Here is a 19,570-nt window from a genome sequence, read left to right as displayed (position 1 = left end):
TTATTAAATTAATTATCATAATAATTAATTAATTAACGGATTCATTAACGGAAAACTGCATATCAATTAAATAATAAATTATATTGGATTTTAACAATGAGTTATAATTTTGCATCCGAGAAATAAAATATATAATTTAAAAAAAAATCTTTTTCAGATTCATTTAAAATGCATTAAATAAATATGTCTAGGATAAATATATCTTTACTATTGATAAAAAATTTAGGTCAATCAAATAACTAACTAATAAACACAATAGTTTTACTTACAATGAGAAAAACTTTTGGTTTACAAAAAAATATTTTCATTGTAATAGAATTCCATATTTAATACAGAATAATAAAATAAAATAATGATAAATCAAGTTAAAATTTGTGATTACGTTTTTAGTTTTATGCAAATTTAAAAAATTATTTGCATAATGTAGTGTTTGATAAAACTTCATTATTTTTTAGTGTTTTATTGTAAATATTTTCTTTATTATTATGAATATTAATTTAACCAAAGAGTATGAAATTTGGATTTTTTTCAAATTCATGATAAAATAATAATCAAGCATCATTACCAACTATATTATATGTACACAATTGGATCGCCCGTGAAAAAAAAACAAATAAATTAACATTTGTTCAAACATTACATTGTTCCATGGACATTTTATGCACCTATTGAATGTAATACTAATCCTAAACTGATAATGTAGATATATAAATGTAAAATAAAAAACAAAATTATAAAATAAAGATGTATAGATAGTATTACGGCTGCACAGTTCTATTAGATTATATTTTAATTTAATGGTTACTCTGTTTTCGGATTGTTAATTTTTATAAGTATAGTAATATATTTATTTTTAAACCACTAGAGTTGTTACATTTTTAACAATTTGTATTAATATTAAAATTATTTTTTCAGTTGGTGATAAGATCGAGCATGAAGTGGTTTCATAAAAACAGCGAAGATGCTGCACCTCGATTGCTTAGTCTTTCGCCAATTAGAAACTATGATTCAGGTGATCCTGATTACTCAGCTGAGAGATACTACCAGATACCACCAGGTCCAAGGAGGTCTAGATTAGGTATATACATTTTACACAAATTACGTTCTATTTATTTTGATTAATATTAAAGTTGTGTCGTAATGAGTATCAAGCTAAACGATATGTATAACGTAATCAACTTAGATGAATATATGAGTAAAAGTATATTATGATTTATTGCATTAACTACGAATGCGAGGACATATCAAATATATTGGATAATTTCAAAAATAAAAATGTCACTTTATCGATGATATTTAATTAGAATACGCGACCTTCTTCTTTGAAGACAGAAAAAAGTGACCAAATTATTATTCAAGTTTATTTACTAATTTGTAAAACAAATTACTGATAAGAAAAAAAAAATTAATAAATTGATAAATCTTTATATTTACAAGAAATCAATATTTAGGCCAGCAAAATTGCGAGAAAATAAAAACTATAATAATTATATTATGTAACGATTGGAAACATATATTTCATATTCATGTTTACGTAAAAATAGTCTTTCTAAATTTCATCATTCTTAATTTGTATAAATGTTATAAAACGTCTACCAATAACAAATGCAACTCATACTCGTATATAAAGTATGACAAAATAGATTTTATATTGATTTATTTAAATCAACATTTTTTAGATTCTGAACGTTTTATGCAATATAGTTATTTTTTCATTGATTCATTTTTAAAACATTTTAACTTATAATTTTAGATTTTTTTATTTATATTTAATTATTTTAAAATTTAAAGTTTTTAAAAATAACTTATAGAGGGTAGTGAAATGACGCTATAGTGTATTCATATAGATCATCACATTGGGATGTTCATCTTTAAATTTGTAAAAATATAAATATTTCAGTGCACGAAAATGAATTCAAGTTTTAGAACATTTATACATACCATAATTATAAAGAATTACCTTAAATTTTGAGCAATAAATGAACTTTAATGGTTATTTGGTATAAATTATTTTATTATTTATTATGAGTATTCGTATAACCCTAAACATTCGTGAGAATCAGGTCAAAAATTGCAACACCTATACACGAGCGGAGTAGCACCTACGTCAGAACTTAGATATTTCAACAACAGCGTAGATGATCTATATACATATATATCACGTAGAAAATATATTATTTTACAAATTTTAATAAACCGAAATCTAACTTCTGAAATAGTTGTATTAGGTTGATCGACCTGACTATGGTAAATCATACTTATCTAATAATGCTAATTAGTCTGAAATTTTACTTTCTCATTTAAAAAATGGTTTATTATTGAATGTTTTCATTGTGTTCATTTTAACTAAAAATAAATGTGTATTATTATTTAAGTTTATATTTTATCATAATGAAGAGAAACATAATTTATTTTAAATTTTACATATACCTCAATATTTTTAATTTAAAACAAATATAACAAGTCACTCTCAATACATGTTTATATTTGTAACTATGTTCATAAATAATCGTATGTGTTATATTTATAAGTTTAATATTTCTCATTTAGTTTTTAAATTTCAGTTTTAATTTTTTTTTAACTCTTAATATAATTAAATAAATTATAAGCAGCTCAAAGAATGTTAACTTCATATTAACTTAATGTTAAATGTTAATATTAACTTCATGGTGAAGTATTCTGCTGTTTTGTAGTTAGTATTTACCTATTTTTTTTTTTTTATCAAATTAGTACCCATAAATGTTACAAAATGCAAATTAAAGTATTTTAATAATCAATCAAAAATATTTTGTAAGTATTTTGATAATTTAAAAGTCGTATTTTTATTTCGTAGACATTTAAAATTAAGTTTGTTTTCATTTTATTGAGTCAGTAATATTTCTAGAGGTATGTCAATCAATTATTTATTTAAAGTATAAATAGAAATATTTCAACTTATAATCTTTTAAATAAAAGAATAGTTTCTGTGACCTGAAAATTAAATATAATTAATTTAATAAAATTGTTTAGTATCATATAACTAAAATTAAAAAGTTTGTGACACTATTTAATGTAAAAATATTAATTTTTTAAATTTGCATATAATTTTAAGAGTAGGATATCATCGACTAAAGTATAAAGTGCTTAATATGATCAAATCAAGAATCGTAACTGAACTTTAGTGATAACAATAGCAAAACAATAATACAAAACGTGGGTAAACGTACATTGTTAACGGAACTTTGTACCATACATTCATAATAATTTAATTTTCTATGATAATAAATAATAATACATTGTTTCAGCAGTATTTATATTTTAATATTTACTCATTTTAAAAATAATAATTATATTTACCTATAAATAATTTTAACCCAACATGAATAAAAGTTTATTTTCATTATATAAATATTTCTATAAATATAATATTACTCGTATGTAGATGTAAATTATAAAAAAAATTTCTATTAAAGTAAAACATATAATACATCTATTATTATAATAAAATCATACTATTTGTTTTATTTTTTATTTGAAACCGAAAAATGTATTATGTTAAAATGAATATTTTTATATTTATAAAAAAACATCTGTAAAAAAATTGATAACTTAATTTGGTTTTAAAAAGAACAATAATATATTGAATAATTTTTAATAAAAAAAAAACCAATTTCTTTTATTTTAGTTACTGATAATAATAATATAATTATAATCTCAATAATAATGGCGAATGTGTTTCTTTGTATTTTATCTATATTATAAACTCAAATCGATTAGGAATATAAAATTTTTTTAAAAATTAATGAATTAAAATTTTTATATCTTGGAATTGATAAATATTAAAAAAAGCAAAAACAATTTTTATTAATATATGGAATTTGGAAAAATAATAAATACATAGTTTAACGGTCATGCAGGAGTATATTTTTATACTAACTCTCCATTAATGTAATAAAAATGTTTTAATATATTTTAAAATACAAATTTAGCTTTTAAAAATGTCTTTACTGAAATTATTATTATGTTTCATAATTCAATATTTTGATATGGATATTGTAGGTTATTGAATTAAACTATTCTTTGATAGTTATTAATTTATTATTCATAACCACTAAAAACTATTAATAATAAATTTATTGTATGATGAAAATAATATTTTTTCAATAATATTAATATGTTTTTTTTTTTAAATTTGTATATATTTCAGTATCTTTGTTGTTGACTTGAATAACAAAATACTAATACAATGCTATACTATTGTGTTTTATTTTAATTAATGAATTCTGATTTAAAATTTTAAATATTATAAAAATGTCAAAATTAGTTTTTATTATGCATACCACATTTTATATGACGTCACACCCATTAAGGGAATGTAGTATTCGGCATCCGATTGGAATGCTGGTTTCGATCGACACCCGGTTTTTTTCACTATTTTGACCTCAAATGACCAGCATCAGAAGAATTCTGCATACGTTTATCCTAGGTCAGGTGAATTATTTTCTTACACAATTATTTAAAAAAATGGATCATTTTTTTTTTACATGTATGATGTAATTCACTACTTAAATTAATCATTATATATCCGCTATATTTTAAATTTTTTTTATATTTATTTTATTATAAAATTAAATATTTGTAAAACGATATTTAACAATACATATTTAATAAAATCCAAATCAATTTTAATGTACACATTTGTCGAAATTTATAATTTTATGATATTAATTAATTAGATTTATTTAAGTATGATTTTTATGCGTTTTTCATCATTAACTACGATCTTTAAAACGGAGTTTGTTAAACAACTTTCTATGCGCTAATAATATTCTCGTATATGATTATAAGATATTATAAATACTATGCACAGATTATTTTTTAATATTTTTTTCTCAAAACCTATTTCGGAAATTTCTCTATATATCCATAGATTATCAACAGCCTTGTGCCATGCTCTTCACTTTTGAATTGTTAATTAATTTCGATCCAAAAATGTTTGGAGATCGATTATTTGACTTTGTACTCTCATATATCAGAATATATGTATTTCACTCCACTAGTTTTTAGTATAACTTGCCAGATAATACTAATGAACTAATTTACAAATAACGAAATAATTTTGCGTTGTTTGATATTAGTTATTATACTTTAAATGCTTTTAAATTTTCTGAAACCTTAATAACCTTATCTGTAAATAAAGTTGGTACTATCTGGAAAGACGGATACATCGTGGGATCATACATTATTTCCTTACTAAATTCACGGCGTGTTTAGTAAATTGTAAATTGACTTCTCAATTACCGAAAAATCTTCATCTGCGATCATGTTCGAGTGACTTATTTTAATATCACATAAAAATATCAAGTGTATTATTGCAGGTCATGTTCGATCTAGAAAAGAAAAACGTATTGAAAAAAAAGAAGTTGCTTATTAAATATTATAATTTTAAAGATACGAATAAATATATTTTTCGTAATAAACAGGAACGTATAAGTTTCTAAAATAAATTAATTTGAATTTTTTTGAAAGTGTATACGACATAAAATATTTAGCTCTGTATAATAAATACGAGTAAATAATATTAGATGGGAAAACGTAGAGAAAAAATTGGTGTACCGGTATTATTATATCGATTATAATTAAATTATTGTAGACTAATTTAATCCACTACTGAAGTTGGTTTTTTTTTTTTTTTGCTCATTCGATTTTACAATAATTGCAAATATGTTTGTGTATGTTTTTGCAGACGCCTCTCCACTGAGATTGGAAAGGTCGGAGTATAGTCGAGATGTAAACTGTTACAATATCCGGGACCGTACGATTGTGATGCAAAGCGCGCGCAACAAACAAGCTAAAGAAAAACGAAACCCACTCTTAGACCAAGTCAAGCATACCGGTCTTACGCATTTCAAACCCAACTCGACGGTTAGACATAATCACGAGGATAGAAGAACGTATGCCGCAGGCGTTCAGTGCAACAACGTTAGTGATGACGTTGATGACAGTGACGATGAAGATATTTCAACGATATCTGGCCGACTGAGAGCTATTTCCGATAAATACCTGAAATCATCTACACACAGATTTTTGGCGAAATTGTATAAAAATCCGTCCGTTAAAAATGATAAGCCTACGGAAACTGGAGAGTCAAACACGAACGAAAAGAAAACGAACAAGGTAAGTTTTACTCAAAATATTCATTTTTCTATCATTTTTATCATATTTTATTATAATAGTCGATAGCAACATGTCGATACTGCATAAGTACCTATAACAGCGAACAGTGCAAATATGATATATCAATATATTGTCAAGGCCGCCCGTAGGGGGGTACGCCCCCCCCCGCTAATTTAGATAATACCTAATTTTTTTGCATTTATTTGCATTTTATTTATCAGTCTTGGAGGGCGATAAGGAGGACTGATAACTGATAAGTTGACACAAAATTGTTCGTCAGTTTTCAATATCATTAGGTATTCGGTATTTGGTTTATTTGTTTTAATCATGGTTGTAGATTCATATCATATCAACTCTATGGTCCATATACAATTATTGTGGTTTTAATTGATAAAGTCAAAGTGATGACCACGGTTTAAGATAGAATTCTATCTAATTTTAATTCTATCTAAAGCCATGGTGATGACTGTTTTATCACAGAATAGATTAAATTTAATCTATTATGTGGTTTTATACTTTTATGATAATATTGTTGTTATTTTTTTAAAAATTCAAAAATCTGACATTGTTGAAGATAAAATTAAGCTTTTTTGCATGGAACCATGGCGTGTTCAATTTTTATTTGACGATAATGATCAATGAGCCATAATTATTTATTATTAATTATTTTTTTTATTTTGTATTATACAGGCTTATTTGTAACAACAACATAATATTATATATATATGTATATACTTACTATATTATAGTAAATAAATTTTACGAAGTAACAAAAAACAGAATTTATGGTAAGTGTATTAATTTTTTCGCTGCCCCTCCCCCCGGAGAAAAATGTCTGCGGCGGCCTTGTATATTGTGTAGATATATCGCTTATACGGTGTAGATATACCGATTAAAACGCTCATTTTATTCGCGCAAATAATTTTTATGTTTAAAAGAGACTTTAAAAAGTATATATATATATGTGTATAATACAGAGCTCTATAGGCACGCCACTGCTTAGCTATTACGAGTATTATAAATTGTACTAGTACTTAATTTAACATATTTAAGTATTTAATTTATCATTTTAATCGTTATTCTTTGGACTTTTTTATAATAATCGAGCCCAGACCGGGTATGTACTACTATGGTACGAGTTTGACTCATTTTTTTGATTATTTATTCTGTAAATAAATAATAGGTGCCGCATTCTTCCAATAACCAAAAGTCCATAAAATAAAAATTTCTTAAAAGAGGTGGCGCAAGTCCATCTATTATTTTCAAAATTGTACTTATGTTAGAAAGACTGACTTCACAAATTAATTTAATCGAGAAAACTGTTAAAAAGTTCTTTAACATCTTATTTTTTATAGAAATCATTCCTTTAACATTAGAAATACATTGATAAACATAAGTTATGTATTGAATCGTATAGTGCTTAAAAAGTTATTCATATTATTTTTATACACAGTAATATGTATTACTATTCGTTATTAATATAATGAAATAAAATTGCTAACGTGGTTGTAAGTATTATTCATTAAATATCTATTTTTTTCTTGTGGTTTTAACAGTTTTTATACAACCGTCAATCGAATATAATAGTAGTGGGACGTCATTGACGTTACTTGTTAGATATTATTTATTATAAACACGATGATATCATTTAAATTAATATAGCTTATGATTGATATTGGATTTGAATCAGCATTTTAATATTTTTTTAATTTGAAATAAAAAAATTATAAGATATGTCTGTCGAATTCAATACTATTTCAAATGGATTTATAAAAAACTATTTCGATTAATATGTATGTAATATCAAAATGAAATATTTGTAGTAAAATAAATAAATACATTTTATTTTAATTATAATAAATAAAATTAAATTGTTGTTTTAATTTTTTTGTATTTTACCAATTTATGCAGGTTAAGTTAAGAAGTTTTTCTCATGGTGCATTACCGGGTTTAGACGAATTTCGAAAGAGAATCGCTGAAACGCCGTTAGAAAAAACAACCTGCTCGCCCGAAGACGATGATAGTGGCATACTGTTAAATGATCCTCCAGTTGAAACACTTAATGGAACTTCAGAAACTGTTACTCAAGATTACTGTTTTCGTAGCGCTTCTCAATATGGCATTAAACGACATTACGCATTTAGTCTACCACCTTCTAATCAATCACCGACCATATTACAACCGAGTGCCAGTGAAAATAAAGAGGAATACAAAATGGTGCAGTTGAATAGGGATTATCCGGAACAGGTTCTAGGTGTTCGGATTAAAGAGATACGGTCTGGAAACCGTTTTGGTTATGTGGTCGTTAATATCGTATCAGGAGGAGTGGCCGACCGGTAAATATACAATATCAATGTGCCTTATGTATAAATAAATTTTTAAAAGTTAATACACAAACCTATATCATAAATGAGTTTTAAGATTTCGAATGGTACTTGAAAATTCGAAAACAATTTCAGCATAAATAATTCTTATCAGAAATTCAGTCTGTGGTTACAAATCTATGTCGATTTACATGTTTATTATAAGATCGATTTAACATAATGATATTTGTTATTTAAAAAAAAAAACAAATTGGGAACGAAAATCTAGTGCTAATAATTACAACTTTTTTCTTCTTTCAAATCCGTGCCAAACCATACATTCACGAGGTGAAAAAAATATTTAGAGTGGGTCAGTCTTTCTGGAATATGCCACCGATATATTTTCTATTAGTTTTAAAAACTATACCTATCAATCTATAGCTTGATTAAAATGTACTTTTTTATTTCATGTACATCTGTACTACGCACTTTCTCTTTATAAATAAGTCAAAATAACCACGAACACTTTATGAGTACATTTTCTTTCAATTTATTTTTGTTTTAATAGAAAAAAATCTAAGCTGGTTGACAAATTAAAAACACAAAAAATATTTATTTAATGGATTCAATAATATATATATATATTCATTGTTTAGAGATTTTTTTTCTTTTATTTATCTAATATTTGACATGAGGAATTAGGTTTACAAATAATTCATAATCATACTTATAGAAATAATTAAAAAATAAATAAAATATATTTTTCAGATTTGAAAGATGACTGTTTATTTATTATTTGTAATATGATATTTATTATATAATTACTTAAAAAATAATAAACTTATAAAATCTATATGTTTTTTTTTGCCTCTTCACAAGAATACATAAATTCGTAAAAAATGAAATATATATTCATTATTTTTATACGATTTTTCAACAATATTTTAATTTTGAGTGCAATAAAGAAGTTCTGATTTAATTTGATACATTATTCATATGCTTTCAATGCATTTCTAATATTTGAAAAACAAGTAGTACCGCTTAGTTAGTTTACTTAACTACTACCAGTAGTTGAGTCAATCTTATCGATTTGTACACATTCAAATATAATATAATCGTAATAATAATAATAATAATAAGTCGGGTTCTGAAAAACTTAGCAAAGGAATTTTCATACATACATATTATAATATAACATATATGTATTGAATGTCTCATTTATTATACCTGAAACTCATCAGTGATAAAACACAAAATGTAATAATTTCTAGGTATTGATTTTATTTAACAGCTTATTAGAATGGAATACATTTAGCATTATTTCCCTTTACTGTTTTTTTGTTTTCAGCATATAAAATTTATGCATCTGGTAAATTATTGAGACATTTTAAAACCAACAAGGCGTCGCTGGCCAAACGTCCTATTAAAAAGTTATTATTCACGGGACCGGTGAAAAACGTTGAAAGTTCTAAGAAAACAACCGTAACCCATGCATTTCTCGCTATTCTCAGTATCTAAATGCTAACGTGAAACGAGTTCGTTTAGTTATTATTAAATACGAAGATCATACACATAATGTGTGTGTAATTACGCGTTTTTAAATAGTTTTTCGTGTTGAATATTTTAGAATAATAAGATATGTAGCGAGTAATATAACATGTTATCGTTAATTGACGACTTGGGATATTATCATATATTGTTGTGTACATATATACTCGTGTGAAGAGAATTCACGTATAATGTCCGATCGGGGGGGGGGGGGGGATCTATAGTATTCGGAACCGATTTTCGCTGCATTTTTCAACATCGCGATTCGGATGACTCAATGCAACGCTGTAACCGTTTGGTCGTTTTTGTTTAGAACCAGCGATCTGGAGGTGGGCGACGAGATCGTGAATGTGAACGGCCGTCGGCTGGCAGGTCTGGATGCTACCGAAGCCAACCGGTTGCTGAACGACGGACGCACCGCGGTGAAGCTGCTGGCGGTGACCAAACGGAACCGCGGAGCCGACGGTAAGCCTTGGAAGATGCCGGAAACGTCGGTGGACCACGACCACAACTCTGGTACCACCGTCGCCGCCGTGTCTCCGCCCGTGCAGAAGTACAACAAGAACGGGCAGACGGTGGTGTACATCACGCCGCCTCCGCCGCCGCAGCCCTCGCAAAAGCCACCGGACGTTGTCAAGAGTAGCAACGTGTCCACGGTGTATCTGAAGGGCAGCTGCGACGGGACGAGGTTCGCGGGTGAAGACACGGATTGCACGACGTTTTGCACGTTACCGAGACGGCCCCGGTCGACGTTCTGCACGTTCCATACGTTCGTGCTGGAAAAGGGCCCCGGCAAGAAGGGTCTGGGATTCACGATCGTCGGCGGCAAGGATTCACCGAAGGGAGCGATGGGCATTTTCATCAAGAGCGTACTGGAGTACGGGCAAGCAGCGGAAGACGGCCGACTGAAACCAGGTAAACTATACGGTCCCTGATCAGTACAGAGTCATGGTGCTCATCTTAATAGCTCGTACTCAAAATCCACTAGGAACCGATAAATTTTTTTTCTCTCTTACCCACGTGCTTTTAAAGGATTATTTTTACAATAATACGAACACAAGCGTTCTCAAAAACTTCTTTAAAAACATGTTTATTGACTTTAACACTTTAAGTACCTTCTTTCTATACATAATACGCTATTACAATATTTAATCACAAGTTACTGGAATTAGCTGTTTCATAAATTTTCGAACTCCATGAGACGAAAGAAAACCTTTATTTTTTGTTTACAATTTCGTCAAAGTCAAATATTTAAAGTGTCAATACAACCCTCTGTAACTACACTACTCGTCGCATTTGCATTTCAAACATTATCATTTTCGTTTTCATACAATTACTAATTACTGTTCATCCCTCGGACAGGGAAACGGTTAAATAATTTTAAATACTAAGAAATATAATAATAATAAGTAATTTTTATATATAAGTAATTATAAGACGTTTTAAATACCGAATCCATTTAAAATAAATTCAAACCTCTCATATAGTTTATTTTATTAATATTATTATAATTATTATTAATTTAACACTAGGAAAGTTTAAAAATAAAAAACATATTTACTTACTACATTTGTTGTGGAATGTTCGTTTTTCTTTAGTTTTCTAACTCTTAACTCTCGATTGCCTTTTCAGAAAATTAATTTTTCAAAATGTATGTCAAGCAATTTAGTCATGGTAGGATCTTAATGTATCATTACTTTTAGAAGAATGACTTCACATTGTCATTTATACTTCCAGTATTTACCATCTCCTTTTTTTTTCTTTTTTTTGTCTTTAATAATACATTTCGACAAAAAAGTGTTTAATTACAAGATTATATACCTGCTACAGTTTTCTTTCAAATATTATTATAACTTATTTCTACACGGCCAAGCGTGTAATATCTTATTTGATTAAAATAACGAGTAACTAAATAATAAATAATAACTTAAATATTGTTATATAAAATAATGTATTTATAATACATATATGTCTTATTTATTCAATTTAATTCGTGGTAATTTTTTGTTTATTCGAAATATATAAGTATATTTTTTGAATTTCCTCCGATTCATATCGTCATTAAAATCAATTCAAAATTCTTATTTTATCCCATTTTTATTTTATTCAACAATTTCGATCTATACTTTAATGAATTGGCATCTATTATGTATACTTTCTTTTAGTGTTTGTATTAATAAAAAAAAAAAAATCCATCATTAAAAGTGTATTACCGAACATATTTTTGGAACTGTTAGATTACAGAGCTATTGTAAAGCTGCAGACACTTGTCTCTAAATATCTATCCATTGTTATTGTATATATCTACTTAACAATCGAATCAGTCACTGTCAAAAGTGAACGCATTAATGGATAGGAAGTTTTATCGCTCCAATGTTATTCATAACTTGTGTTCAAAAAACATGTACGAACGGTTAAAAAAACAAATACTAAATGATAGTTGTAAACCTGTAAGTAAAACTTTTTTCTATAATGTTCTTAATTTATAATATTTTCAATTACAGGAGACGAGATATTAGCAGTAAACGGCAACGTTTGTCACGATTTAACTCACTCAGAAGCCATATCCTTGTTTAAATCGTTTAAAAGTGGTTCTATTGTACTTCACATCTGCCGGAGATCTAAGTCGTCAAATAGGTAAACAAATATTTTCATTTATAAATATTTACTGTGATAAAAAGAAAAATTATTAATACATTATACAATGAGTTCACATTATAAAAAATATCAACAAAAAATATCAAACTTTGTGAACTGCAACGCTTTTAATCAACACGGATTTAAGACACTTTATGAGATCATTGTTATTAAAGTTGTACATGCGTTAAGATGTTACTCTATGTATTTTAAAGAATTAGCTAAAATGTCCTTTAAAAATTTTTTTTTTTTTTAATTTTTACTTTCTATTTTTGTCGATTTGATAGGTAGAGAAATTCTCCCCTCGTTGTTCGTTTCATTTATTCGACGTATTTATATCTCGTTCGATTATTTGACAGCGATATATTTAATGGACTCGTGATGTTCATTTGACATTGACATTTTGGAGCTTGGTGAATGGATGAATAATATAATGGCTTACCTATATGACCAAAGTAGATCCTATTGAAAATAGTAAATACCATGTCGTTTAGCCTGTGAGTAGAGGTTACTCGTTCGGTTTCATTTTCTATAATTTGTTTTCCTCGGATTGATCTCATTTCTTTGCCATTTTTATGAGCAACTAACTTCGTTTAACAGCCGCGTGACTGAGTAATCCTTGATAAGTCATTTATAGGTGGTTCGGAAAACAGCGACTGGCATGGCGTCGTCACTTAGCCACTTAAGAGGTGATTATATATCTAGTTGAAACCACAAAGATTTGTTTTGTTCTAATGTTATTTTCCCATGGAAAATGAATATATTGATGTTGATAATTTATTACTATTGTTTTGCTCGTAAGACTTATATATGGTTAAAAGACTGATTAAAATATAATGGACATTCTTATCGTAGGGATTAATTTAGAGTGGTGTAGAAATATTTAAGTGAACAATAAACAGTTTCTGTGTTCGATGTCATTGATAAGTGATAAGTAGTGAATAAATTTTTAAGTTCTTAGAAAAATGATACTAATATAATAATATAATATACTATAAAAAAAACCTTAAAATATTCTCTTAATATTTTTAGTATATGTAAAATGTACTAAAAATATGATTTATTTTTATTTTAAATAATTTTAGATTTGTACACACGTTAAAATAACAAATATTTATTGAATATTTAGGTATGCCTAAATTAAATTTTACATAAAATACATATATATAAATATATATAGTAAAATATATGAATAACTATAAATAACTGTTATAGACAGGGTTGTGCACAATTATTTGGTAAATTATAAAAAAATATTGATTAAAATATATAATAAAATTTAAATATAATAGATTTTATACTTGTAATTTAAGATACGAGTATGACACTTTGTGAAAAAAGTTTATAATAATATATTGCTCCATATTTTCAAGAGTTAAATTTATTCTTCTATCTGTTAAAATATTTTTATCAAACTCAATGACCTTTCCACGTCAACCGATGCACTTCTTCATATTAGTAACTAAGCTAGGAGTTAAATATTTAGAAATTTGTTTTTTTTTATTTTCTGACTGAATAAGTGCAATTATTAATAAATATTATCGCCCGCCAAAATGCCTTTACTATCTATGTTATAAACAAGGTCCGAGAGAACCATGACCAATATTACCTATATAGTACCTATATATATATATATATATATACACACATTTGATAATAAACAAGAAATTTAATGACCTTAATGATTTTTTTGATATAAATAAAAAAATTTCCTGCAATGAAAAAAGTACAACTCGAGAAATTAATAAAATATATTTTTATGAATAATTATACAATAATACCAAATTATGAAAAATGGGATGAATATTTTCCAAAATTATAAATACTTTTTAATAGGCAAATTAAATGTATTTCTACGAACTCTATAATAGTTGAACCGTTCGCATTTTTTATTCTCACTGCACTGCATGAAAAAAAAATATGTATATGAATAAACCTAAAAATCCACCCTTTAGTGATAAGCAACAAATTCTGTATTTCCGTCATTGTTCTTTAAAGTGTAAGTGTTAAAATGAACTTTTATGAAATCTTAAACTTCCGTTACTCAATGTATGATTTATAATTTCATGGTCTTATCAACTTTTCGAGTACACTCATAAGTACCCATAAATTATTTATGGGTTCCTATGAGTGTACAATTATTGTCGTTCGGGTGGTTTAATTTGTGATTTTGAGTTCTACTTCTAAGAATCCCGCATGTTACACTTTTTGTTCTTTTGTTTTCCAAAGGTTGGGGTATGCCATATGCTACTCTATTATATTCAGAATACTATATAGTCTAAAGCTGGTTTGAAGTGCTCCCGGGGCGAGGTTGATCTCTTGTAGTCTTATGTACGTCCAATGCCGACAATGTTCAAAACACCTTTGCCGTGTCTTATACCAATTCCTCGTATTCTATTCTCGAACGGATCAGTCATCAGTATGTTTGTAAAAGAGGATTATATAGTCTACTCCCCAGGACCTCCCAGGTATTAAGTATTTTTTCAGTTGATCATATTGTGACCATATATAGGTTCGGTGTACGTAAACAGAAATACAGCTACGAACGTTAGGAATAAATAAATATAAATCTTCATACCTACGAGTATGCGAAGTATAGGTTATAATATAATAACAAGTCGTCGTAAGTCAATTTTAATTTGATTTTAATCGCATGATGCTTAATGTTGTTTTTCAGAACCACCAAAGCCAAGTCGTGTACGAATCTGTTGAACGATGACAACGCGGGTTCGGAATGATCGTCAGAGATGTTTTGGTTTAGTTTTTAAGGTTCCAATCGCGTTGTTACACAGTCTAGTCCTTATGGCGTCATTTAGAAAAATTGTGATGTTCTTACGGATTACCGAAACCGAATGATGTTGCAACGAAATACGTTTATACACCTAAACCACGCCATATGTAAATAAGTCTATTTTCTCATGTTTCGTGATAATCGAATACCTATTATATATATATATATGTACCTATACCTAGCCATAATAATAATGTATGCCTAATGCTTAGGAGAAAAAAAAATGTACCGATACCAATTAATGGATATTGCGTTATTAATTCGGTTATTGTTCAGTTCCTCTACACATACTTATTACACAATTGTTAAATGATCACGTGTCTGTAAATTGTCAACAATTGTTTATCGAGTAAAAATTATTTGTTCTACAATAATAGTGCGTAACGATGATATAATATTGTTTTTGTGATGTTAAACATCTCATATGTTATTATTGTAAATCTTTTGAAAATCACCGTAACGCGGTACTTTATTTACGATTATTCATTGTTTTTGTTCCGTATATTGTTGAATAAAATATTCGTGTGTTAATGGTAACAAGGCATTGAAATGTATTGATATTGATCGTGTTCCGTTGATGTCAACAATATTAATTTGTTGCATGAACTGCATCAGAAGGCTGTTTCACCGATTACATTACACGGTTTCGAAACCGCCGGACGGCCAACAATACGCATTAGCGACAACAATTAATATGCATTTCACCTGTATCGAGCTGCCCACGTCGTCCCGCCGAAACGAATAGTATTCCGTTAAACCGTCGAAACGCATTGTTTACATTGATTACATTGACCGTGCACCCTTCCACCATCCATTCCATCCGTAACTGCTACCTCGGTTCGTGTACTTGAACCGTAAACGAAATCACCAAACAATGTCTGATGACGATTTCGATCTCCGTAACGAAGTCTTGTCGTCCGTCCTTAGCAGAAAAAAATAAAGAGCAGCTTGTGCGCTTAGATACCGTAATATATTTTTATACGCTCGAGTCGCGTTCGGTTTGCTCACGAGTAATTACGAACCATTACTACTATTGCTACTATTACTACTATTGCTTACTTAGTATTGTTCACACCAGTGACGGTGTTAGAGTTTCCAAGGCCATGGGCAAAATAAATGTTGGGTCTTATATTTTATATTGATAAAATATTTTAAGTTCAATTAAATCAGAACCGCGGGGCCTTAATTATAATTTAAGGCATGGAGCCTTGGGCAACTGCCCTTATTGCCCACCCCCTCGCGACGTCCCTGGTTCACATACGTGCGGTGGTGACGTTTACGCACGACCACAACGATCTGATTCTCGCACACGTTAAATTTGACGAATTTTTTTTAAATTGTTATTTATAGCATATTTACGCAGTTTTTGTTTGATGTTGAGTACATTTATTTTAAAGGTTAACATTATTTTTTTTTCGCATCAATCAGTATACGTAATCATAGAACGATTTGTGACAGGGCAAAATGGGAAGTACCTAATTGTTCCTGCGTATACTATCGGTTATCGTAAATTGTTTAGAGAATGTGAAAGGAAAATATATATTCAGTTAGTTTTCATTGTAAGAGAAGATGAAGAAAATTAAATCGAACATGCACCGTAATATAATGTATGTAGTGTAATTAGTAAAAATATTAATTAAAAAAATGTTTAAATTTCAATGAATAAATCAAATTTTTTAATTGTCATCAAACAAATATTCAGTTACATATTTTTGCGCATAATTCGGTTGTTTTAAATGCGTATTTGTATAAATATTTCCTAAAATTTGTGTACATTTAGTCCCGAACCATAACATTAACTAATGAAGTTCTAATTTTTAATACCTAAATGATTAACTTCTATTTCTATTTTATTTTTTATCGTATATTATATTACTGCCATTTTGAAAAAATTACCCCCCCTCCAACATTATAGATGGATCCGCGTCTGGATGCGACCTTTTTTCGTATCCTTTAATCATGACATTAAATTGAGGTGCACTTTAACGTACATATGGTATACAACGATCGATTTTAGTTGACGTTCAATGTGCATACGATACGAGCACAACGTTCAGGGGCGGCTCCAGAGCCTTGGTTGGGAGGGATTTCAGGAGGCAAGCTATAATTTTAAAAAAATCTTATAACCAAAAGAAAACAACAATTTTTACAACACAAATTCAAGTCGTCTATTTTTAAAATTGGCAAAAATATCAATAATATAATTTATTTGATCTAGAATATCTACTTTATGATATACATTAATTAGACATAATGCTGATAGTCTATCTTCAGTCATCATTGAACGAAGCCAGGTTTTTAGTCACCGAAGTATGGAGAAACTCCTTTCAACCGTCATACCTTTATGGCACCATTTACATACTTGTGTGTGTCGTATGATAGTAAATATTATAATATGCATTTTTTACTAACAATATACATTTTTTTTTATAAATACGGTACAGGCTTGGGAGGGGACCGCGACCCCAAGGACCCCCCCTGGAGCCCCCCTGACAACGTAAACGTTGTTTTTTACGAGGTCACAAACAACAGTGGCGAAAAAACGTCAACGTTTGTTTGTTGATCTTTGTCCGCAAACGAACAATACGTTTTCACTGCATCACTTCCACGTTGTATTGCGTTTATCGTTCTACAACGCGGTCGCTGAGAGTTGTATTGGAAATCGACGGCAGAAGCGCATCGGTTAGGAAAACGGACGGCCACATAACGATATATTTGCTGGGTTTTTAGGAATGCAAATTTTTTTTTAAAAAAAAAAAACAGCTTTTTCTTTGCTGTTATTGTTGTTGACGTGGTGTACTGTCAAGGTCGGTTCCCAAAAAAAATTCTAAATACTCCAACCCTGAAAGTGATTTCATCACACCAATGGTTCCATAAACAATCTTTAATTAACTAGGTGCCATATCGATCGATTTTCCAGGCTCGGATTAGAACACGATTCATTTCCTGTTCATGCATTTAACCTTTCCTTAAATTACTATCCTCTTTGTACACGTTGCGCCGAAGAGGTAAACTTTAACTTGGCTCACATTTTCTTAAACTGTCTATCACTCATTAATTCACGTTTAAAACTATTTAAATTTTTACATAGTAACAATAAAATCTTAGTGGATCCACAAATATTTTAATATTCCTTCTCTAGACCTATTATTATTAGAATACTAAAGTTTTTCGAAAAATCTGGACACTTAATGTGATTTTAATATAATCACCTCTTTTCCTTTTCTATTTTTCTCTTTCTCTTGTTTTTGTCTTCTCATTTAAGTATTGATAACTTATATAGTTGTAATTTTCGAACTGTAATAGTTTTAATATCGGAAACTAATAAAAAAAAAAAAGTATATTATTCTTAAATAATATATTTTTAAGCAAGGTATGTGGTACGCGCGTTCCCACACAACAAAAAAACCAGATTATAATTATTTGTTTATTAATCGATATGTTCAAAAAATCTACCGCATGTCAGCGGCAAACGTATTACGATTAGATCCAAAAATTACAAACCGGCTATTCGTCTTATACAAAACAGCAACGTAGCAAGATATAATTAACGGTACGTCATTTGTTGCGAATTCACTATTTCTGTTTCGACTGGAAATAATTGAAATTACTGATTTTTACGTTTACCATGCGATGGAAAAGAGCCTTGTATGCAGAATATTTTTTAGCGAAATTCTCTCTTTGTTTTAATTTCGTTTTAATTATATGTGAACCAAAGAAAAATATATTAAAAATCATTAAGTTGTTGAAAATAAAAATTTGAAACGTCGAAGATGTCAAGAAAAATAATAAGTCAAAAAAAAAAACGTTAAACTAAAGCATGCAGAAAAAATGTAATTACAATATGAATATTTGCTATCTTGATCCCTGTGGATGAATTAAAAAAAAAAAAAACAAAAAAAGAATTATTAATTCACTATTTCAAGAAATATCACCATTGGTATTGGATAATATATTTGTGGAAGACTACAGTATATTATATGTATTATATGTAGTTCATTGTATATACACAATGTTATATAAATAATACGAATAAATAACTTATAACATAATCATTTTTTTTTTTTTAATAATCAATAAATTGTAAAGTTGATTGCTTTTATAATATTAATTTTTAGTATAGTATAATTATTTT

At 28.1% G+C, this 19,570-nt stretch overlaps 1 protein-coding gene across 3 annotated transcripts in view; it reads left to right on the top strand.

The window, feature by feature from the left end:
- LOC112679331 (PDZ domain-containing protein 2-like) overlaps window positions 1-16,201 on the top strand; it is a 35,094-nt gene extending 18,893 nt beyond the window's left edge. For all 3 annotated transcript variants that reach the window (XM_025549095.1, XM_025549096.1, XM_025549097.1), the window contains exons 2-7: window positions 916-1,078; window positions 5,726-6,156; window positions 8,068-8,492; window positions 10,321-10,922; window positions 12,512-12,644; window positions 15,322-16,201. In XM_025549095.1, the coding sequence (XP_025404880.1) occupies window positions 916-1,078; window positions 5,726-6,156; window positions 8,068-8,492; window positions 10,321-10,922; window positions 12,512-12,644; window positions 15,322-15,382 (1,815 nt within the window). In that variant the 3' untranslated portion in view covers window positions 15,383-16,201. The remainder of the gene's footprint in view (window positions 1-915; window positions 1,079-5,725; window positions 6,157-8,067; window positions 8,493-10,320; window positions 10,923-12,511; window positions 12,645-15,321) is intronic.
- Window positions 16,202-19,570: the final 3,369 nt, after the last annotated feature.

This window comes from Sipha flava, unplaced genomic scaffold (assembly GCF_003268045.1).
Source record: "Sipha flava isolate LNK unplaced genomic scaffold, YSA_version1 134_pilon_pilon, whole genome shotgun sequence".
Classification (NCBI taxonomy): Eukaryota; Metazoa; Arthropoda; class Insecta; order Hemiptera; family Aphididae; genus Sipha; species Sipha flava.
This window is presented reverse-complemented; position numbering and strand designations above follow the sequence as displayed.